Source organism: Falco biarmicus, chromosome 2 (genome assembly GCF_023638135.1).
Source record: "Falco biarmicus isolate bFalBia1 chromosome 2, bFalBia1.pri, whole genome shotgun sequence".
In the NCBI taxonomy this organism is placed as follows: Eukaryota; Metazoa; Chordata; class Aves; order Falconiformes; family Falconidae; genus Falco; species Falco biarmicus.
Genome location: NC_079289.1, coordinates 3,099,795 through 3,123,222, shown reverse-complemented (window position 1 = coordinate 3,123,222; position 23,428 = coordinate 3,099,795). Strand labels below are relative to the sequence as shown.

At 54.3% G+C, this 23,428-nt stretch overlaps 1 protein-coding gene across 1 annotated transcript in view; it reads left to right on the top strand.

Moving 5' to 3' along the window:
* The window catches only part of DCHS1 (dachsous cadherin-related 1), a 55,706-nt gene that overhangs the window by 2,891 nt on the left and 29,387 nt on the right, over positions 1–23,428 (top strand). The window contains exons 2-3 of the mRNA XM_056328417.1: positions 1,561–3,371; positions 23,135–23,323. Of these exons, the coding sequence (XP_056184392.1) occupies positions 1,620–3,371; positions 23,135–23,323 (1,941 nt within the window). The 5' untranslated portion in view covers positions 1,561–1,619. The remainder of the gene's footprint in view (positions 1–1,560; positions 3,372–23,134; positions 23,324–23,428) is intronic.

The following is a 23,428-nucleotide window of genomic DNA, read 5'->3' as shown; positions in this document are numbered from 1 at the left end:
GGAAGAAGAAGAGTAGGTGGATTTATTTGCCATGGATCTCAGACACTGGATGCCCACTGAAATAAACAAACACTTATTTATATGTAGAAAACACTTTTAAATGTTTTTCTTTCTGTCACTAACCCAGGATTTCCACAGGGAAAACCAATCTGAACAGCTGACCTGAGGTGAGAAAGAGGACTCGATTATTCCCGAGTCCTGTGTCGCCCAGAAAGAGTTAACACTGCTGGAGGGTTCTTTAGATCAAGGGCTGACATTCTTAGTCCCCAAACTAGGCAATGTCAGCCACCTCCATCCCCCAAGACAGGGAGGTTCCTGCTGTCCTGCGCCTGACATGAGCGGCTCCTGAGTGTGGTTATGGGACCAGCAGCAAATGCTTTCAAGAGAGTCCAAGTGTGAGCTCATGCTGCCGCCATCCCTGCAGACCACTAAGCCTCGTTTACCGGGGGCCGAAAGCAGCACTGGGACTGGTGTTCTTCATGTCCTCCTTGACTGCTGTGTTTCTCTGGCTGTTCGCAGGGAGGGTGGGCAGAGCCCTGGAGGGCTGACAGCCTTTGGGCACTGGGAGCGTGTCCAGCAGTGGTGTTGCTGCAGGGAGCCGCTCCTCCCTGCTCGTCCCTCCCCCACTGCTGCAGTGAAATGAAGCTACGGCAGGGGGAAATGGAGTGAAGGAGCCAGAATGAGCAAGGAGCAGTGAGAAGGAGACAAAGGAGGAGAGTAAGCAGTGGAGGGTGTGGGACCGGGAAGGAGCCAGAGCAGCTGGCAGTGAGAGGGAGTTGCTGCGTTCCTACTGTACTGCCACCACCCTCCATGGTACCAGCTTGGGGCATCCACAGATCTCTGTGCCAGGCCAAACAATGGGGCCTGTCTGATTTTATCCTGGGCATTCCCAGCTGTGGGTACATCCTCTGCAATACAGCCATTCTGATTTACTGTTCACTGGATGTAAGCCCGCTCCAGTTCTGCTGCTCCCTCCCGGGGACACCAGATTTGCACTTCACGGGGTTTTTGGCACCTATTTCCCTGTGGTCCTTAAAGGCACGCTGCCAGGGCCAGGGGCTGGAGGGGTCTCAGAACGGTCACTTGTTCAGCTCTCTCCCAATTTGAGACCAGCTTTTTTCAGGGTGGAGAGGTGCTAGGCTGTTGTTTGTCCAAAAATCTCTGTGGTCTTGCAGACAGCCTCTCAGCCTCCCAGGAAGCATTCAGCTGTTAAAGGCACAGGAACACTGCTCTAGGGCAGCTGGATCCAGTGTTGCCTGGAGGGTGGGTGGGTGGAAGAGTGCTTGGCTGTGCAGGAGAGAGCCTCTGTGATATAAGGTACTAGCTGCTAACCTCAGTGCACTGTCAGGTGTGACCTGCTTGGCTGACTTTAGGTACTTCCCTTCTGGGCACACTCTGCTCTGATGCATTTTCACCTTCGCTCTTTGTGAGGTATAGGTGATACAGGGCAATCAGGCAGCAGGTACGTAGCAGATCTTCCCTCTCCAGGATTTTTTTTTTCCTTGTGCTTCCTTTGCTGCTCCCTCCTAACCAGCATCCTCTGGTCTGCATTCCATGCAGGATTAAAGCGCACACTGCAAAGGAGATCTAGCCACGCTCTGCTCTGCAAGTCACTAGCAATGGAGCAGATGAAGGGGTCAGCCGTGCTTCTGCTGGAGCTGCTAATTCTTGGGGGTCTGAGAGCAGGGAAGGGTTCTGCTGTCCTGGGCACCTTGGATCTACAAATAGATGAGGAGCAGCCAGCTGGCACCATCATTGGGGATATCAGTGCTGGCCTGCCCCCTGGAACTAGTGCCTACATGTATTTCATCTCAGCACAGGAGGGCAGCGGTGTCACCACTGACTTGGGGATAGATGAAAACACCGGTATCATCAAAACAGCTCGTGTCCTGGACCGAGAGACTCGGGACCGCTACAGCTTCATTGCTGTTACCCCGGAGGGCATTACAGTAGAAGTGAACATTCAAGTGAATGACATCAATGACCATGCTCCAGCCTTTCCCAAACCACACAGCACCTTCCAGATCCCAGAGCACACACCCATTGGCAGCAGATTTCCTTTGGACCCTGCCTTTGATGCTGACAGTGGTCTACTCAATACACAAGGCTATGTGATTAAGGGAGAGAATGTGGGACAGGCCTTCCGCCTGGAAACACGTCGAGGACCCAATGGGGTCCTGTATTTGGACCTGGTGGTCAGCAATGTCTTGGATCGGGAGAACCGCTCATCGTACTTGCTGCTGTTGGAAGCCTATGATGGTGGCTCTCCTCCCCAGACTACCCAGATGACACTGAATGTGTCCATCCAGGACATCAATGACAATGCTCCTAGCTTCAATCAGAGCCGTTATCATACTCTCATCTCAGAGAACTTGAAACCTGGCAGTAGCATCCTGCAGGTCTTTGCCTCTGATGCAGATGAAGGTGACAATGGGGATGTGATTTATGAAATCAACCGGCGGCAGAGCGATCCTGACCAGTACTTCACCATTGACTCTCGGACTGGAGTCATCAAGCTCAACAAGGGTCTGGACTATGAAGTAAGGAAGGTGCATGAGCTGGTGGTGCAGGCAAGGGATAAAGCTGTCCATCCTGAGGTCACCACAGCCTTTGTGACTATTCATGTCCGTGACTACAATGACAACCAGCCCACTATGACTATCATCTTCCTGAGCGAAGATGGCTCCCCTCAGATCTCTGAGGGAGCCCAGCCTGGCCAGTATGTGGCACGCATCTCTGTTTCTGACCCAGACTATGGCGAGTACTCCAACGTCAATGTCACACTGGAGGGAGGGGATGGCAAGTTTGCCCTCACTACGAAGGACAACATCATCTACCTCATCTGTGTGGACCAGCTGCTGGATCGGGAAGAAAGAGACTCCTATGATTTGCGGGTGACGGCTACCGACTCAGGAACACCCCCACTCCGGGCAGAATCAGCCTTTGTGCTGCAAGTGATGGATATCAATGACAACCCTCCACTCTTTGACCAGCAGGAGTACAAACAAAGCATCCCTGAGGTTGTGTACCCGGGGAGTTTTGTACTGCAGGTGACAGCTCGTGACAAGGACCAGGGTCCCAATGGGGAAGTGCGGTACAGTATCGTGCATGACCGTGACACCCACTCTAGCTGGTTTGCCATTGATCCTGCCACAGGTATCATCACCACCGCTGCCCCACTGGATTATGAGAAGGATCCTCAGCCTCAGCTGACTGTGCTGGCCACAGACAGGGGAACGCCTGCCCTCTCTTCTTCAGCTGTGGTGCATGTGGCCCTGCAGGATGTCAATGACAATGAGCCAGTGTTCAGGAGTAATTTCTACAATGTGTCCCTGAAGGAGAACACCCCTGTTGGGACCTGCTTCTTACAGGTAGGTACAACTGTCGGGAGCTGAGCTTGAGGAGGGCATGGCCAGGGTGGTGGAAGGCTTGGGATGGGAGACCTGCCACTGAAGGCTGTTCGGTGCAGTTGTCATGGCTTAGATGGGCACTGGTTGCAGCAGGAATGGTAGGACAGAGGTCCCTGTGCTCGGTGTGAGGCGGAAATGAGGCAGAGCCTGTTACACCCTTTCTGCAGGCCACTGCTGGGTTATGAGCACGCCTCGAGGTGTAAAGCACAGTGTTGACCTCAGCTGAGATTGGAGCCTGCTGTGCCAGGCCTTGCTTGCAGAAATGTGGAGCTGCCTCGCAAGCCAGAACACTCAAAGTGGGTAGGACCTCAAGGAAGCTGCTTGTAGCCAAGCTGCTAACTTCTCTCTCCCCCTGTGAGATCATTAGCCTACGTTATTAGCATTTGTAAGGCTGGTTGTGAACATTAGCAATAATTATGAACAGTTGGTATTGTTACATCCTTGGAAACAGCATCAGCCTTCATGTAGGGAGAGGTCCCAGGTCTGGATGCCTGGAGCAGTGCTGCCCTGCTGACAGGTTCTGCAGACCCCAAGACACTCCAGGGATGCCTTTTGTGTTTTGTGTTTTTTGTGTCTCCTGTGTTTGTTGTTTCAATCACAGCTCAGGCCCTGGAGCCCTGGTTGCTGAAGGCAGGTGATGCAGCCCACCTGAGCCAGGATGGAGGGACACGGGGCTTGGGGCTGACAGGGGGGAGCTGGTGTGGTAGTGCAGCAAGACGCTGCCAACCAAAGCAGCATCCAGACTGTCCATCAGGACAAGCATCTGTGAAGTTTGGGGTACTTCTTTGCTGGAGTCGTGGGGTACTGGGATGTCTGGCTGGGGCTGGGAGGAGCTGTGGAGCCAGGTGGTGAGCAGTGCCCCTGGGGCCAGGAGGAAGGGGCAAGAGGAAGCAGGAATTCTGGAGTCCATGAGACAAGGCAGGAGGAGGCCAGGGAAAAGGGCTTCCAGGTGGGTCTGGAGGAGGCAGTGGAGCTTGCGAGAAAAACCCACCTGTGGGTATGCTGTGAGTGCACCACGGGGGCATGGTCGGGTGAGTGTGGGCCATCTAGGGTGTGTGAATGCAGGAGACTGGGATGGGAGTGCTGGAAAGAGGATCGTGGGGTGGGTGAGTGCTGGGGACAGGGGGTAGGAGCTGGGGGTAAGGAGGAGTTGTGTGGGAGCAAGGGACAGGTGTAGAACAGAGAAAGGACACGGGGAAGGTTTAGGATGGGGCAGAACTGGGGGGCTAGGAAGTGGGTCAGGGTTGGACTGGGGGGAAAGTCTGAGCAGAAGAAGTGGGTGAGGGATGATGAGGAAGGTTTAGGTGGGGAAAGATTTGAATCTGGTCTGTGCAGGGCAACACTCCACACTGTCCCAGCTGGGTGGGGATGGGGACAGGGACAAGACCAGGCCTGGGGACAGAGATGGGGAAGGGGTCAAGGGTGGGGGTGGGCTTGGGGACAGAGTCGGAGTGGAGGAGCCATGTGTCCCTGAGTGAGCATGGAGGCCCCAGGCGTGTGCAGGGATGTCTTGGCTGCAGCAGCCCCCGAAGGGAGGCCCCTTCTCTCTCCTTCTCCGTGCCTTCCTGCTCAGTGCCGCTTGCCGTGTGGGAAGGCGCTCTGGAAATGCAATCGGAGATGGCGGCTGGGCTCCTGACTGCGAGTGCAGGGACAGGCGGGACGGCGCATGGGACTTCTGGAGGAGCTGAGGCGGTGCAGGGCCATGGGGATGGCACAGAGAAGCTGGTCCAGCACCCGGCTGCCTGGCCACGGTGAGGCCAATGTAGCGCAGGGGCCAGCCCAGCTCCGCACTGCACAGGGAAAGGTGCTGGCCCGGCGGCCGGCAGCAACTGAGGGTTTGGCCAGATTTCGATGGTCTTGGCTCAGCCTTCATGTTTCGTTTGGAAACGGCGCGTCTGGGCTGAGCACAGGTAACTCCCGCGTGGCCTCGGCACAAAGCAAACAGCTCACACATCTGCTGCTGCTTCCTCTGAGCCGGGAAATGTGAGAGGATGGGAAAGGAGGCTGGCCAGGCTGCCGGCTCGGCACTGGGCCGCAGCAGGAGTAAGCCAGGTCGAGGAGCCTGGTAGAGCCAGGGCAGAGAGTCCAGGTCTCAGAGCACAGCTGCCTGGTGTGGCCACCCCTCAGCCACGGCACCCCTGCTGCCCCAAACAGAAGGGCTTCAGAGGCGCTGTTAGGGGTCACACGGTAGCCAGCAGCTGGCACGGGGTTGCCCATGTCAGATGTGCTGCCCCACAGCCCCCGTGTGCAATTGTTCCCTCTTGACTCCATCTGTATGTGGCTTCTGGGCATCAGAGCTCACCCTGCCTTTGGAGGTTAAAGGGTCTCTGTCAAGGTCTGGATTTGGTCCAGACCCACATAATGGTCATGAGAGCTTAGGCCATGGGCAGGCCCTGCCAGTGTGATATGCAGGACACAGGACAGCCTCCAAGGTCAGCACAGAACTGAATGTGTTCGATTCACCATCAGACTGCCATGTTTCTTGAGCAAAACACCCTGGGAGGACCAGGTCTATTTTCAGACAGTGATGTCTGCTCTCCATGGGCAGGACAGAATGATGGAGAAATGGGAAGTCCATGCGCATGACCCAGAGAGACCTGAAGAATGGCTGCAGGTCTCCTGGTCCCTTGCACACCCCATCCGCTCTGCCAGGTCTGTCTTTGTCTTTGCTGTCTGAACAGAGACGAGCAGAGCAGGTTGCTGGCCTGCTCTTCCAAGAAAGAAAAAGGATCTCATAACATCTTCTTTATTTATTACTCATGTTTATCATGGGCCAGGTCCCACAGTAGCAGACTCTGCAGGAGCACTAAGCAAAGGAAATAGCAAACTGACAGTTCAAGTCTGAGATGAGAGAGAAACACCAGCAGAGAAGGAGCCCAGAGGATCAGTCAACATGACTAGAGCAGAAAGTAGAGCAAGGGACAGTCAATGACTGGTTGTCTTCGTTGCCCTCTATGGCCGTGGGTCGAAAATATAGAAGCTTTAGGGCTCATCAGGCTACATTCAAAGACTATGGTTGCATGATGTGCAGCACTGTTCTGGTGTAAATTCACCCTGATGGCTTAAATTTGTTTTAAACATTTGACTTTGTACCAGCAAGCTGCATGCATGGTCAGATATTGTCTTTCTGGGCCTTGCTAACTTCTCATGATAAATCAAGTATTGTCTGTCCTCTGGCAGCCAGCATAAAGCACAGAGAGCTGTGCAAGCGCAATGTTGTGAGCACAGGCAGATTTGACTGAAATGCGATTGAGATGAGATAGTGGATTATCGATTCTTGCACAGATCCAATATTAATGATTTTGGAACCAGGGTTTACATATTTCCTTTGCATCCATACACACAATTGTCGGGGAACAAGAACATCAGAAATCAAAAGCTGACCAGCAACACACCTGACCTACAGTCTTATCTTCCAGTTTTGAGGACAAGTGTGATAAGTTTTAAGCTTGAGTACTGATTTGTGATTCTGTGGGACCAACTATGCTGCATGCACAGCACCAGGACTGCCTCTTGGACTGTGCCTCAAGGTGGGAAGACCTGCATAGAATCAGAGAATCGTTTAGGTTGGAAAAGACCTTTAAGATCATCGAGTCCAACCGTCAACCCAGCACTGCCAAGTCCACCACTTAACCCTGTGTGATCCATGATTAAGGCTCAGACAGAGCTGTTCCTGTGGGATTAAATAGGGGCCATCACTGCATGAAGTGCTGTAGGCTAGACCAGGCCACATATACTGTATTTCTGAGAGTCTTGGCAGATAATCCTGATGCATCGGTTATGCTGTGAGAGGGCACAGGGAGTAGCCATACATGGGGACTAGAACAGCAAGAGGACTAACGCTCAGTGACTGCTGCCAAAGAGAGTGGCGGGAGGTGGGGAGGACATTACTACATGTATTCATTTTCCTGGGACAAGGGATTCAGCATTAACCTATTTTCAGATCTTTGCATGACATAGAGCAGGCCTCCCCCTCCTCGGAAATGAGGCGGCAATCTTCCTGAAGCAAGATGGGGAGACGCCTGTGAGCTTGCTGGGGAGCAGTGTGAGGAGAGGGAGTGCATCATGCTTCTGGGAGAGCAGGCTGTGATGTGGAAGGGTCTGGGGGTACACAAGGAGTGGGGACATGAGGAAGATGCTGGTACATGGGGAGCTTGTGGGGGAGGTGAGTGCTGTTGTTACCGCCAGAAGAGCTGCATTTGTTCCAAATTCCTGTGAAAGTTATTTCCTTGCACTGCCAGCAGCCTCCTCCTGGGCTTGGCACAGCAGCCAGCGCCATGATTAATTCAAGTAGCATTTCCCCTGGAGCTGCAGCAGCTTTTCCACTGCAGCCGAGAGGCCCCAGCCCCTCGCTCTCCTCTCCCCCCATGCTCTGCTCCTCCCCCCAGCCCCCTCGCACAGCTCCCTCCTTCCTCTATGCCGATCCCCAGCCCCCTTGCTGCTGCCCCTTTTCCCTCACCTCTGCTTTAGCTCCAGGCCCCTTTCGACTCCTCTTCCTCCCACAGTCCTTGCTCACACCCTTCCTCCTCCATGTCCACCCACAGCCCCACACCTGTGCACGCTGCCCTCCAAAGTGCCAGTCCCTGTGCCTCCCCTCCCAGAGCCCCAGCCCCCCAGTGTGCCCCCCCACCCTGCCCCAGTACCTCAGTCACTACTCCCTCTTGTTCTCTCCACACACCTTGGTTGATGCCAGCTGCTGTTGCGGGCTCGCCCCCGGGACCCTCACTGTTTTGCCCCCAGGTAGCTGGCACTGGCACTGCTCTCCCTCACCTGCGTGACCTTTATGACACTCCAGCCTCTTCCTGCTCCCCATCACTGCCTCGTTCCCCAAGGTCACCCTGCTCGGCACGTTCCATCTGCTGCTGCACTGAGCCCAGTCCGACCTGCATGTCTTGTCCAGCTATGTCCCATCTCGCTGTGCAGAGCTGCTCCATGAGCACTCCCTGCCTGAGCTCTGCACAGACGAAACCCAGCCCAGCAGCCTGGTTTGGAGCCCTTCAGCGCCGTTCAGGAGGCTGTGGCCAGACCCTGTCTGCCCACACTGCACTGTTGCTGCCCCACTTGAGGTCCCCACCTTGAGCACTCTTCCTCTGCAGAGCCCCAGCTTCCCTGCCCTGCTGCTCAGGCCCCAAACAGCACACTCTGTGGGGCTCCCACTCCAGCGCCCTGCTGCCCCCCCAGAGAGGTTACCTATCTGCCCATGTGTGAGCCTTGCTCCTCGTCTTTCTGTGCTTTACTCTGCCCCTGCACTCAGAGGCACTGGGACTCCCAGAAGGGCAGTGTTCACCTCCAGGCTCCTGCAGCCTGTTGCCCAGCCTCATCCTCCACAGTCAGACCTCCCTGCCAGTGTCTGTGATTTAACTGCTGCCCCTGCTCCCCAAAACTGAGGGCTTGACGCCGTCTCAGAGCAGTGCTGGAGGCCATAGGTTCTCTGTAGCCTGCCATGTATGGCTGTGGCAGCCCTGCGCCTGTCCGTGTCTAGGCTGTGGCTGTGAGGCCGCCAGCCAGAGCCCTTGCCCGTGCCCTGGGGCTGCAGGGAGCCAGCGGTGCAAGCAGGCAGTGCCTGCAGCTGTGCAGATGCAGAAGACTCCCCCCAGATGTGATGCTCCCTGCAGCCTCAGGGTCTGACCCTCGCCTTGGCCACGTGTGCTGGACAATCACTGCAGCCGAACCCTGACCCTGCTTACTCCCCCGAGGCCTGAGCATGCTGGAGGCTGAGATGCAGCCTGGGAGCCAGAGGCAGCTCCTGAAATAGCAGCCATGGCTGCTCCCTGGCTGCTTCTAGCTGGTCAGCAGCTGTGCCAGGGCTGGGGAGGGCAGGATGCCTGGCACACACTCAGGCAGAGTGAGCTGTGCGTGGGATCGTTGACCACACTGGCGCCAGCCTCCCCTCCTCTCCCACCAAGAGCCGTCACTCTGAGGGGCGGGAGCCCAAAGCCAGATGTTTGCCAAAGCCACAGCGTAACATGTGCGTAGCAGAGATCCAGCCAGGGCAGGGCTCCAGATGAGCTCCCTGCCTGCTGACTGCGCTTGCTGGAGGTGGGGAGGACAGCCAGAGAATGGAGGCTCAAGCTGCTGAGGAGCACTCCATCCCTTCCCAGCACTGTGGACTTTGTAGGGGAGTACGTGGGTCAGTGGTAAGGGTGCGAGAGCATGGGATGGCTGTGTTTGAGGGGCTCTGGTACTGCACTCTCGATGGGTCTGTTGGAAGGAGAAGCCTTGACTCCTACAGGCAACCGTAGAATCATAGAACACTTTTGGTTGCAAGGGACCTTAAGGACCATCTAGTTCCAACCCCATGGCAGGCCATGAGCAGGGACACCTTCCACTAGACCAGGCTTCTCAAAGCCCCATCCAACCTGGCCTTGGAACACTTTCAGGGATGGGGCAGCCACAGCTTCTCAGGGCAACCTGTTCCTGTGTCTCACCACCCTCACAGAAAAAAATTCTTCCTAACTTCTAATGTAAATCTGTCCTCTTTCCATTTAAAGCCCTTGTCCTGTATCTACAGGCCCTTGTGAAAAGCCCCTCCCCAGCCTTCTTGTCAGCCCCTTTAGGTACCAGAAGCTGCTCTAAGGTCTCCCCGGAGCCTTCTCTTCTCCAGGCTGAACAATCCCAACCTGTCTTGATAGGAGAAGTGCCCCAGGCCCTCTGATCATCTCCATGGCCCTCCTCTGGACTCACTCCAACAGGTCCATGTCCTTCTTACGTTGGGGGCCCCAGAGCTGGACGCAGCACTGCAGGAGGCATCTCACCAGAGCAGAGTTGAGGGGGAGAATCACCCGCCTCAACCTGCTGGCCACGCTGCTCTTGATGCAGCCCAGGATATGGTTCGGTTTCTGGCCACGTTGAGCTTTTCATGTTACCAGCACCCTCAAGTCCTTCACTGCACTGCTCTCAGTCCATTCTCTGCCCAGCCTGTATTTGTGCTTGGGATTGCCCCTACCCAGGTGTAGGACCTTGCACTTGGCCTTGGTGAACTTCATGAGGTTCACACTGGTCCACCTCTCCAGCCTGTCAAGGTCCCTCTGGATGGCACCCCATCCCTCCAGCATGTCAATCGCACCACTCAGCTTGGTGTTGTCAGCAAACTTGCTGAGGGTGCGCTCGATCCCAGTGTCTGTGTTGCTGACAAAGGTATTGAACAGATGTGATGCAGCTGAGGACCCCAGTGTGGGGCTGTGCTTCTCCATCCATCCGCAGCTCTGAGGAATGTAAGAGCATTGTGTTGCCTTGGCTGCACTCATCCCTCCTGTCTTGCTGGGGAGCTAGGAGGAGGTCTTAGTGCCCATCTTTGCCCTCCCAATTCTCCATGCAGAGGGAGAGGCATACTTGCCCAGCGCCTGCCCTCCTTCCCTAACAGCAGTCATAGTTCCCTAAGACTGGTGCTCTGGGTTCTTTCTGTCTAACTCTGAGCCATCTTGCTGCTCCTCTTTGTCATCCACTTTTGCTCTGTTTTGGCCACAGCACCCCCATGAAGTGCTTTTCTGCCCAGCTGCAGTAGCTGAAGGGTACACAAACAAAGTCTGCTCACCAAACTCTCAGGGAAGAAGGGGCAGGAAGCAAATGCTGCTGCACAGTGCTGTCAGGGCAGGGGCTGTGTGTGCAGATCAGCTCTCTCAGAAGGACTGGAGATCACAGAACAGTTAAATTTGGAAGGGACCTAGCACAAACCCCGCTGCTCAAGGAGGGCCATCCAGAGTTGGTTGCCCAGGACCATGTCCAGATGGGTTTCCAGTACCTCCAAACATGGAGGCTTTACCACCTACCTGGGCAACCTGTGCCACAGCTTGGTCACCCTCACAGTGAAAAAGTGCTTCCTGATGTTTGGAGAGAACCTTCTGTGTTTCAGTTTATACCCAGTGCCCCTTGAGCCTTCTTTTCTCCAGGCTGAACAGTCCCAGCTCTCAGCCTTTCCTCATAGAAGAGATGCTCCAGTCCCTTCATTGTCTTCATGGCCCTTCACCGGACTCTCTCCAGTATGTCCTTCTCTCTCCTGCAGTGGGGTGAGCAGCACTGGACCCAGCACTCCAGCTGTGGCCTCACCAGTGCTAAGTAGAGGGGAAAGATCATCTCCCTCGACCTGGTGGCATCACTCCTCCGGATGCATCCCGGGATACCGTTCGCTGCCTTGGCAGCAAGGGCACGTTGTTGGCTCATCTTCAACTTGGTGTCCACCAGGGCCCGCAGGTCCTTTTCTGCCAAGCTGCTTTCCAGCTGGGTGGCCTCCAGCACATAGTCTTGCACGGGGTTGTTCCTCCCCAGGGGCAGGACTTTGCACTCCCCCTTGCTGAACTTCATGAAGTTCCTGTCAGTCCATGTCACCAGCCTGTCGAGGTCCCTCTGGATGGCAGCGTGACCCTCTGGTGTATGAGCTGCTCCTTCCCATTTAGTCTCATCAGCTAACGTGCTGAGGGTACACCCTGCCCCATCATCCAGATCATTAATGAAGATATTCAACAGCACTGTACCCAGGATTGACTGCTGGGGTACACTGCTAGCTACTGGCCTCCCAGTAGATTTCGTGCCGCTGATCGTCACTCTCTGGGCTGAGCCAATCAGCCAGTTTTCAGACAACCTCACAGTCTGCTCATCCAGCCCATTCACTGAGAGCTAGTCTATGAGATCTCATGGGAGACAGTGTCAAAGGCCTTATTGAAGTCCTCATAGACAATATCCACTGCTTTACTTCATCTGCCAGGCCAGTCTTTTATCAAGTTTGTCAAGTGTGACTTACCCTTGGTGAAGCTATGCTGACTACTTGATCACAGAATCACAGAATCACAGCATGGTCAGGGTGGGAAGGGACCCCTGGAGCCCACCCAGCCCAACGCCCTGCTGAAGCAGCTCTCCCACAGCAGGTTGCACAGAGCTGTGTCCAGGCAGGTTTGAATGTCTCCAGAGCAGGAGACCCCACAGCCTCTCTGGGCAGCCTGTCCCAGCGCTCTGTCATCCTCAGACTTCTTCCTTACATTCAGATGGAAGTTCCTGTGTTGCAGTTTGTGCCCGTTGTCCCTTGTCTTGTTGCTGAGCACCACTAAAAGAGCCTGGCCCCGTCCTCTTGACACTCACGCCTAAGATATCTGTAGACACTGATAAGATCCCCTCTCAGTCTTCTCTCCAGGCTGAACAGCCCCACCTTTCTCAGCCTTTCCTTCTAAGGGAGATGCTCGAGGCCCCTCATCATCTTTGTAACGATTTTTTTTGTTTTGCATGTGCGCGGAAATCGTTCCTAGGATTAGCTGCTCCATCAGCTTCCCAGGGATCAAGGTGAGGATGACTGGTCTGTAGTTCCCTGGATCTTACTTTTTGACATTATGGAAGATAGGAGTGACATTTACTTTCCTGCAGTCTCCAGGTACTTGTCCTAAACACTGTGCTTGAGCAAAGTTTATTGAGAGTGGTCTTGCAATGACGTTCGCCAGCTCCCATCACAGTCATGGGTGCATCCCATCAGGGCTCATGGACTTATGTGTGTCGAGTTTGCTTAAGAATTCACTGATGTGATCCACTTCAATCAAGGGTACATCTTCTTTGTTCCTTCAGCCCAGCCTCTGGGTCCTGGGATTCCTGGAAAACTGGTCTCACTAGTAAAGACTGAGGGAAAGAAGGCATGAAGTTCCCCAGTCTTTCACATGTCCTGTGTCACCAGGTCCCCTGTCTCCTTCAGCTTTGAGCCTGCATCTTCCCTAGCCTTCCTTTTGTTACCTGTGTAATTACAGAAGCCCTTCTTCTTGACTTAGATATCCCTTGCCAGATTCAAATCCACTTGGGAATTGAATGCAAACAGCTACATTTCCATGTAATTACAATGATCAGTTAGTGATGTCAGCAGAAAATGTCTAAGATGTATTCCCTGAGCCCCTCCGTGGTAGCAGGCTTTTCTATACCTATCAAAGAAAAGTCTTGAAAACACAGCATCAGGTTCATCCCCTGGGTTCCTTAACACAAAATTAGGTCCCAAGGGGCACATGCCATTTCATTTGCATCCATTATTTGAAAGGAATAATAATTAAATAATTTAATATTATTTTATACTTTTATTATCTTATTAGTAATTAAATAAATAAATAAAATCTGTCTCTTTCATCAGGTTTCTCTTCCTGACTTTACTTCAGCAACCTGATCTAGTGGAAGATGTCCCTGCTCATTGCAGAGGCGTTGGATGAGGTGACCTATAAAGGTCCCCTCCTACCCAAACTATTCCATGATTCTGTGATTTTTAATGCAAAACCAACGGTAGTATATCCCAGCCTTCTGCTACCACTACACTGTGCTGTTCCTTTTACATTTACCATCCTACCCCTTGTCCTCCTGCCTCTTTAGGCCTTTCCCAGTTCTCCCTGGCACATAGATGGTGACTGTGCCAAACTGTAGCTATTTTATTTTAAGGTTTTGCATTTCTGTGTGGTTTTCAGTTAGCACATTTCTCCTGCTGGCATGCCTTTTACATACTAGCAGTCACATGACTTTCACGATATTCCTAACTCTGAGTTTACAGTATGTGGCTAATCACATCTCTAATTATTCACTGTTTGTCATGCATATAGACTTGAGAATGTCCCTCAGCCTTTTTATAGTGGTCACAAACAACTTCTGTAGACATGGAGAGGCCGCCTAATGTACAAAACATCCTGCTGGGGTTGTCTGCAAGGGCTCGCTGCCCACTCAGCAGCTGTCACCATTTGAGTGCCTCAGTCCTCTCTCCGCCATCCTGCTCTGGGGCATGGCTGCAGCACTGAGTAACAACTGCCCATACTAAACACCTATTCTCCAAAGTCTGCAGTGAAATGCAGCTTTTTCCCTAAGGCTGCTGATGCTTTCTGGCCCTGCAATCAGTCTCCATCCCCTGATCTCTGGCTGGACCTCCAGGTTGTCTACTTCCTTCTGCAGCACCAGGATGCTGGCCTCTGCTTCAGGCTGTCCCCTCATATTGAAGTGGCCTATCTTTCCTGGCTTCCACCTGCCTCTCCCTTCTCTTGCTTAATTTGTTTGTTTAGTAAGCACAATTCTGATTCCTCTCCATCGGGTTTTCCTTTGCAGCCCAGCTCTTGATTTGTGCTGCTGCAGAGCATGCCACTTGTTCTCCCTGGTATTTCCTTCTTACTTCCCTTGTCCAGTGTAAGGAGGAAACAACAAAAACCGTGCACACAACCCGTTTGCAAATAACTAAAATTGCCAGCCTGTCTTGTTAGGACTCAAGCATGAACTAGGACTGAAACATTAACTAATGAAGGGCACAGGATCATGCTGACCACTGCTGTCTTTTGCCATGCATAAACTTGTTCCAAGCCAAATACAGTGGCTGTCTCATGGCCCTTGGGGAAGGGGTTGGTTCATGCGTCTTTCTCCTTTCCCCAGTGATTATTTTCTCTCTTTGGCTACATATCACCTGGAAGCTCTCAGCCTGTGCCAGCACAAGGTGGCTTTACCCTTGCTATGACCCAGGAGTGTGAAGAGTTGTATGAAAGATGGGCCCTGCACATGCTGGAACTGTGAAAACACCCAAGGCAAAAGTTCTGAAGGTGCTAGAGGTGGGCTTAGGCTTAGTGCAGGGCATCAGTGAAGCCAAGGCAGTCCTGCAGGAGAGAAGCAGCCTGCAGGTGAGGTTAAGGAAACAGAGGATGAACCTATAAGCATGTGTACATTCTGCTATGTGGCACTGGTGAGTAGAGGCTTGGTGGGATGTGATATATTGAGTCACCGCTGTTTGCAGTGTCTGAGAGTGTCACTGCATGTTTATGTGTCTGGGAGATGTAGATTCTATTGGAAAGATCTGGGAATCTGTACCTGTTGTTTTCCACTGGACCTCAGCATGCTGTAACGCCTGCTGTGGGTTGTGGATGGATTCAGGGGCAGCTGCAGAGCCACATGGTGTAAATGCACGTGGAGGGACGCTAGGGTGCTGTATGCCTTTGGCTTGGTGCAAAGCTTCTGCCCTCTTGTAGGGGACACGTCTGTGGAAAACCCAACTAGTCCTGCAGCCCTCTGCCTGTAAGATTAACAGGGACTGGAGGACTGTGTTGCTGGAGGCCTCCCAAATGTCTTGCATTTGCCCAGCCTCATGGGCACAGGAGGGGTGTGCATGGATTCAGAGGAAGAATTGTGAACTAGCCCGTGTGCATGTGGGAGAAGAGGAGGGGGGGCATCCGTTGCTGGGACTGTCTGGATGTGCTGCAGCAAACTGGGCTGCTGCTGAGCGTGCAGCAGTTGTGACTCCTGAGACAGGGATCCCACAGTGTTCAAGATAAAGGGCTGTATAGCACAGGGCTACACTGAGTGCTGGGTGAGAAGCCAAAGAGCAGCTATAGTACAGCAGAGCAAAGCTCTCTATAGCAAAGTGAGCTACTTTACTGGTGTCCCATAGCCTGTGCTGGGGAAAGGGCGCAGCAGCTAGATCACTGAGCCACACAGTAATTCAGATTGGAGAGATCTTGGGAGGTCTCTGGTGCAACCTCCTGCCCGAAGCAGGGGCAGCTGTGGGGTCAGACCGGGCTGCTCACAGCCTCATCCAGTAACGCCTTGGAAAGCCGCAAGGATGGAGGCTGCACAGCCTCTCTCGGCAACCTGCTGCAGTACCGGACGGTCCTCACAGGGCACAGGCTTCCCACCGTGCCCGCCCAAAGTTCTCATTTCAGACGGTGCCTGTGGTGTCTTGTTCTCCTGCTGTGCACCCCTGTGAAGAGCCTGGCTCCGTGTCCTTGGTAAGCTCACTGTCGGCGCTGGCAGCTCACTGCGAGGTCTGCAGCCTTCTCCCCTGAAGGCTGAGCGAGCCCCGGTTCCTCGGCAGCTCCTCACAGGGCAGGTGCTCCAACTCAGCGGCCGGCCCCGAACTCGCTGCAGTTTGTCAAGGTCTTTCCAGAGCTGGACATGGTGTCTGGATGCGGTTTAGCAAGGGCTGAGGAGAGGGGAGGAGAAGCCCCGGCCCCGGCCTCCCAGCAGTGCCCCCGTTGGCACCGGCCGGGGTTCTGCCGGGCTCTCCTGGCTGCCGGGGTGCCCTGTGGCTCGTGCCCGGCTCACTGCCCACCCAGACCCCCAGGACATTTTCCCTGGAGCTGCTTCCCCGACCCGTGCTGTCGCGGGGGTGCTCTGCTTCCCGGCCCTGGCGTTTGTCCTCGCTGCATTTCACGGGGTTCCCTGCGGCTGCCCTTGGGGTGCAGTCCTGCCCTCGAGCGTGTCAGCTGCTCATCCCCCCCACACCCCCGGCTGGTGTTACTTGTGACCATGAGGAGCGTGTGACCATGAGGAGCGTGCACTCTGGTCCTGCACGGGCCGTTGCTGAGGCTGCTAAGCAGGAGAGGTGCCCGGGCTGGCCCCTGCGGTGCTGGTGCTCCGCTTGTCACCAGCCTCCAGGCAGAGCACAGCTCCCGAGCCACAGCCCTCTGAGCCCGACTCTCCAGCCTGGCTGTGACCCACCCCCTGTCCAGCCCCCCAGACCGTAACACCCTGCCTCGGGTGAGACGATTGTGGGAGAAGGTGCCAAAAGCCTTCTTAAAGTCAGGGCAGTTGTCATCCACAGCTGCCATCCCTTCAGCCACAGATCCCATCATTGCATCGTGGAAAGCAAACAGGACAGTCAAACTGTGCCTGCTGTTCCCCTCCCAGGCTCCTCCATGTGGCCAAAAACATGCTCCAAGAGGACTTGCTCCATGAATCTCCCAGAGACTGAAGCGTAGGTGACAAGAGTGTAGATCCTCAGCTGATCCTTTTGGCCTCTTTTGAAGGCGGGTTGCAATAGTTGCTTTCCTCCAGTTGTCAGGGATCTCCCTCGATCACCACCATGTTTGAAAGAGTGTCCCTGCAAGTCCATTTCTGCCAGCATCCATTGATGCAGCCTCTTGGTTCCCGTGAATTCATAGGGATCAAGTTTGCTGAAGAAATCCTGACTCAGTGTTCATCCCTGTCTGGTAGCTCTGTGAACCATTTCAAAAAGCATGGAGGCCTGGGAGACCTTTTTGGTGAAGACTGAGCTAAAGGAGGCACTGAGTGTCTCAGTCTCATCTGTGTCTGCTGTCACTAATCACACACTGCGTTCGGAAATGGGTCCTTATTCAGCCTTTTACTACCAATGCAGTGCTAGAGGCTATTCTTAGCACCCTCAGTTTTCCTTGCAAGGCTCAGCCCCACTTGAACTTTGACTTTCCTGACACCATCGCTACATGCCTGGGCAATATTTATAAATTCCTCCTTTGTAACTTGCCTCTGTGTCCACCTCCCATATGCTGCCTTTTTGCATTGCAGCTAAGGTCCATGATTAGTCAAGGCCATCTGCTGATACGTCTGCTTGTTTTCCTGAATACTGGGGTGGACTGTTCTTGTGCCTGGAGTATGCTGTCCTGAAGGCTTGCCAGCTTTCCCGAGCTCCCTTGGCCTTCAGAGCTGCCTCCCATAGGACCCCTCCCACCTACCAGTTCCCTGTATAATCTGAAGTCTGGCTTGAAGTCCAGAGCCCGTACTCTGCTACTCCTCTTCCTCCCTCTTTTTAGGATCCTGAGCACTACCACTTCATGGTCAGTACAGCCAAGGCTACACATCCTCAGCCAGTTCTCCCTTTCTAGTGAACGGCAGACCCAGCTGTGCATCACCCTTGGTTAGCCTGAGAAATTGATACTGAGAAATTGGTGCTGATACTATGATCCAGAGGCTTCCCTCAGGTTCTTCTGCCTCCTTGGCAGCTTCAGCTCAGGGATTTCCTGGCCCAGCATTGAAGTCCTTGTGTTTAAAGCCTTTAGTGGATTTTTCTCTGTGAACGTGGGCAGTTGCTTTCTGAATATATATAATTCGATATTGCAGTGCCCTGAAGCAAGGAATTCTACATTGTTGCATTTTTGTTGAACCCTGCACTGCTGGAGAGCAACCAGCTCCGTCTGGCCCCAAACCCAAGCACTGCCAGCACACCCTTTGCTCAACACAGTTTATGGCCATGCTGCACTGCCTGCTTGCTGCCCTGCAGGGAGGCAGGCAAACATGCAGGAAGACCCAGCACCTCAAGGCCAGGTGATGCTCTCGAGTCCATGGCCAGGTGCCAGCTCTGCACAGCCTCGGCAGAACTGTGGGGCACCACTGCGTGGCCCGGGGGATATCCTGGACAGGGGGTGTTGGAGGAAGATGGCAATACAGGGAGGCGATGGAGGTGTTGCTGGGGGTGACAAGAGAAAGGCGCCAGTCCTAGTGCCCATGGGGGAGCATCTGTATGGGGCCTGGGACATGGTAGAGCTGTGTGGGTAGGAGGCAGCTAGGGACGGGGTGTGCTGTGGGACATGGGAGAGGTGTAGTAGCCTGTTGCAGGCTTGGCTTGCCTATCTCTAGCACATTGTGCAGTGCTGGGGACCCCGGTGCTGCCCTAGGCTTGTGTGGGCTCTATGCGAGGCTATGTGAAGGCTGGGCTCTCCTGGGAGCATGCTGTAGGCAGAATGAGAGGACAAGGCATGGAGAGAGAGTAATGCTCCATGTGCTGTGCGCAGCTGCAGCAGGTTCCAGAGAAATACCATGCTTGCAGCCAAGCAGATCTTAGCAAGGCTGAAAGGCGGGAGCACTGGCCCTGTGCTGCTCAGAAACCCTGGCCTGATTCTGGACTTGAGCAGGGTGGTCTGCAGGACCCTGAATCTGTCTCCCTCTCTCTTCCAGACCAAGGAGCTGATTACACACCCCATATGCAATAGCAGGCTGCATTCATGCAGCCATTATCTCCTGATCGCAAAGGATTTTCCTTTGGAGGATGGGGTCCTGCAGGATACAGCAGGAAAAGCTGCAGGCCAGAAAACACTCTGACCGTGCAGCTGGTTTATCCAGAAAGCGGATGGGTTGCCTGGTTCACCCACCAATACCAATACTGAGAGGGTTTCTGAGAACAACCACCCCTTAGTGGTTGAATCGCCCCTTAGAATCAGACACGGGGGTAGCAGCAGTGATTAGAAGTAGGTCTTCAACAGAGACATAATGAACCATAGAAACGGTTCACCATAGCTTCCTTCTCACTGCTGGGTCTGTGAATGGGAACACGTGGATTTGATATCAGAGTTCCAGGGTCACTACACTCCCTGCCTCACAGGGCATCCTCTGGAGTCCCAATATAGGGAGAGAGTGCCAGGCTGTGGCATCACTGCTGTCTCACGACACAGCACAGAACATTTTCACCCAGTGCGAGGAGTCTCCCTGCACTTGCACTTTGTGAACCCTCCTGTGCTTGGCATCTGGAACTGCAGCTGGACAGCCTGTAGTCTTGGGCAGAAACACAGCATGTACTTCACCTCTGCACATTGTGCCTGGTATATCCGTGGTGATCCTGCGAGCTTGCACAGGTGTCCTGTGCAGATGAGGTAACCCCACAGCTTTGTCCACATCTTGTATTTGCATGCTGACCCTGCAAGATCTTGCAGGGGTCTTGTTCCCATCCACAGCCTTCTCCTTCTCTCTCCACTCACGTAGCTCCTCCTGGGAACAGTCAGTCTTGGCCCTACAGGATGTTCAAAGAAGTAAGAGGTGAGGGTGCTGTAGGGGCTCCATTCAGGCTCAGAGCTCTGACTCCTGCTCCCATATATTCAAGCAGCAGGCCTTGCACAACCCTAAATGGAGTGTTTCCTGGGCTGTCCCATAGACAGCTTGGCCCCATTTCCCTCTTATTTCTCAGGCAAACATCAGGACGCTCATAAGTAAGCTACAGTAAAACCAGCTGTTGATCCAAGATTTGGGATGGGTGCTAAATGCAGAGCCCAGGGCTGCCCTGGATTAGCTTCTAGCAAAGTTCCTAGAAAAATATCCAGACTTGGTTTAAAAATTTCCAGGAATGGCGAATTCACCACAGGCCTTGATGAGCCCTTTTGGTGGTTAATTATCCCCACAGCTAAAAATGTGCACCATGTCCCAGACTGTGTGTGCTCTGCAGTCTGCAGCAGTGGGTCCCAGCTACGCATGCCAGCTAGGCTGAGGTGACAGCTGTACCTAGTGGCTGATCAAACCCTGCGCTGCCTTTCAGAGCCCGTCCCACAGAACGCACACACAGGACATCAGTGGTCTGCAGGCACTGCCTGCCTGCGGGCAGAAGAGCTCGGGCTGGGGGGTACACCAGCCACAGCCCCACTCTCCCCACACAGTGGCAGAGATGCAAAGCAAACTGTCCAGCCACCCCATGCTGAGCTAATGCTGTTAGTTGCTCCTTCAGGTGTTTTCTTGTTCCTGTGGCTTTTCTCTGGGCACTAGCTTAGCATCACCCCTCCAAGTGAGACTAGGACCAGGCACAAGGCTCCCATAGTGGTTCTCCCAGTGCTGGTGTAGCAGTGGGACACGTCCAGGAAGGATGACCTCCCTTGGACACTGTGTGGGCTCGTACAGGCAGGGTTTGTGTTAGACTGTTGGTCCACAGACCGTCCCAGAGCAGGGTGGGGAGGCAGAGGACCAGGCACATGTGAGCAGGGAGCTTTTCTGAGGCTGCCTTGCCCTGGCGCTGCAGCTAGGTTTGGCTCTGATGCCAGACTGCTGGCTCCGTGAGACAGTCTTGCAGGGAGATGGCCCTGGATACTAGGGAGCAGCCAGGGAGATGGTGCTGTACTGCAAAACAGTGAGACCTCATCTGTTTTTCCTGTTATCTGACCCAGCTCCTATGGCAGAAACTGGATTTCCAGATAGCTTCCCCTGTGCGTATCTTAGGATGGCGACCATCAGAGGATGGTTAAGGTGGGGAAGTGAGGCTGTTACGGCAGCATCAGAAGCCTTGGCCCAAGGAGCCCAAGGAAAGTATTTTACTCTGCTGCAGAGCTTGTTGCTGTACAAGCAGTGTGTAAAAGCAGCTGACATGCATTTTAGAGTGCTTTCAGAGTGATAAGCAGTTCATTTTGAAAGAAAAAAGTTATTAATCTGCCCCATAATGCTTATTCCAGTCACTGCAGCAGCTCACCAGTTTCAGGTGCTTTTCCAACCACAGTGGTAGAGAATGCTACCAGCTGAAACCCAGGCGTGACACACAAGGCCAGTGTATCGGTACAGGGCTGTTACCCCAGTAATAACATCCCACATGGAGCCAGAGTACAGGCAGCCTGAATACAGGTTTCAGCAATGTCAGCGAGGTCAGACTTACACTCAGATGAGCAGCTCCACAGCAAAGGGAGCTGGGGCAGGAGGGACGGATGATGTTGAACTCAGGGGGGAGGCAGGTGGGTCCAGTTTCCCAAAGTGGCCGGGCTGCTGTCATGGCACCTGTGGCTCTGAGTGCTCTGCAGCGGGAGCAGGGAGGGGGGATCCTGTTGCATGGCAGTTCTGGCAGCTGCTGCAGGGCTGGGGAGCAAATACTCTGTACAGGGAGCATGGTGCTCCTTGTAGGTGTGCTTTCAGCTTCTCCCCTCAGGCATCCCCTTAGACCACGGGCAGGAGAGCTGGTGAGGATGTGCCGCAGGTGCTGCCTCCCCTCCCTGGGGTGCAGAGCAAGAGTGTATGGTCTAGGGCGGGAGAGAGGCCCCCCCTCTGCCTGATTTGGTTTTGCTTCCCTGTCCCAGCTGTTCTTTGTACTCTTGTTGTCCTTGCATCTCTGATGGTTGGGCGAGTGGTTCAGGTTAGGGGCCCTGCCCGAAGGAAAGAGCTGTTTGCAGCCCCCAGCTGGGCCCTTTCCTTGGCGTGCATGCAACGTTCCTGTGCTTCTCGCTCACGGGAGCCGAGGCCCCAGCGCTGCTGCTGGGAGGAGCTGTGGCTGACGAGGACTGAACTCCACTTCACCCGGGCCTGGCCCAGCTGCCTCCCTCCTGGCTCCATCCTCCAGCTTTGTTCTCTGTGCAGAGCTCCCAGCTGGTGGATGAGCCATGGGCAGTGATGCTGGGGTCAAGGGGAAGGAGCCATTTTCTGCTGACCCGAGCTCTGCAAGAAGCCCAAGGAGGAACTGGAGCCTTGCAAGCAGGCAGCAGTTTTAATACTCCTGCTGCATCTGTAACTGCTAATGCAATTCATGTGCCCTGGCTAGCCCAGGGCTGCTGGGCACAGAGCTCTAGGGGCAGGGTCATGGTGACAAGGGAGCTGTTTTTCTTCCTGGCTTGTCTTAAGTGTCTTTGAAGAAAAGAGGGAGCAGAGAGCCAGCTCTGCAAAGGTGCAGGTTGTCCCTGGCTGGCCAATCAAGCTGGATGCACGGGGGATGCTTGGCTGCTAGATCCTTGGCATCTGTGTAAGGCTTGGCCTTTCTGCACCCCCTTTGCTGAGGGTTCCTTTTGCACCTTTTCCTTTGCTGAGGCAAGTCTGTTGACCTGGGCCATGGATGTTGCCTCAGGGGTGCAAGAAGGGAGGTATCACCTGAAACAAGGCACCTCTGATGATGCAGGGACCCATGGCAGCACTGTAGATAGAAAAGCAGGGTGCAGCTCTTACAAGTCTCAGCTCTGTGCTCCCCCACCTCTGTGACCCTTCACGGGGACCAGGCCAGCATGGGCTGATCCTGGGATGCCCCACAGCTGCCTGCAGCAGGGCCCAGGACACTGTCTGCAGTCATTGAAGCCCTGGGACACCCTGTCCTCTTGCAGGGAGGGCTGCAGAGGGAGTGTTGGCTTGTCTGGGACAGGGGATCGCAGGGTTGAGGCAGTAACTGTCGGTCTGCTTGACTATGGACAGCTTTGAGGACTGTGCAGTGGTTGTGGGCCACAGAGCAGATGGCGGCCCTGGACTGCGGAGGTGGTGGTGATGGGCTGGGTCTGGCTCGTGGTCTTCTCTGTGATGCCAGCCCTGTTCATGTAGTGCCTTCCCTCATCCAGGTAACAGCCACAGATGCAGACAGCGGCACATTTGGCTCCCTTTCCTACTCCATTGGTTCTGGCATCGGCAGTGTTGTCCCCACACAGTTCAGCATCGACAAGCACACGGGGCAGCTGTGCACTGTGCAGCCTCTGGATCGTGATGAGGGCACATCTGCCTATGATTTCACCATCACTGCTGTTGATGGGGTGAGTGCTGGAGTGGCCGCGGGGATGCGATGCTGCTGTCTCGGCACTGTGCAGGGGACACTGTTGTTCTTGCCCCTGCTCTTTGCACCGTCTCTGATCAGGTCC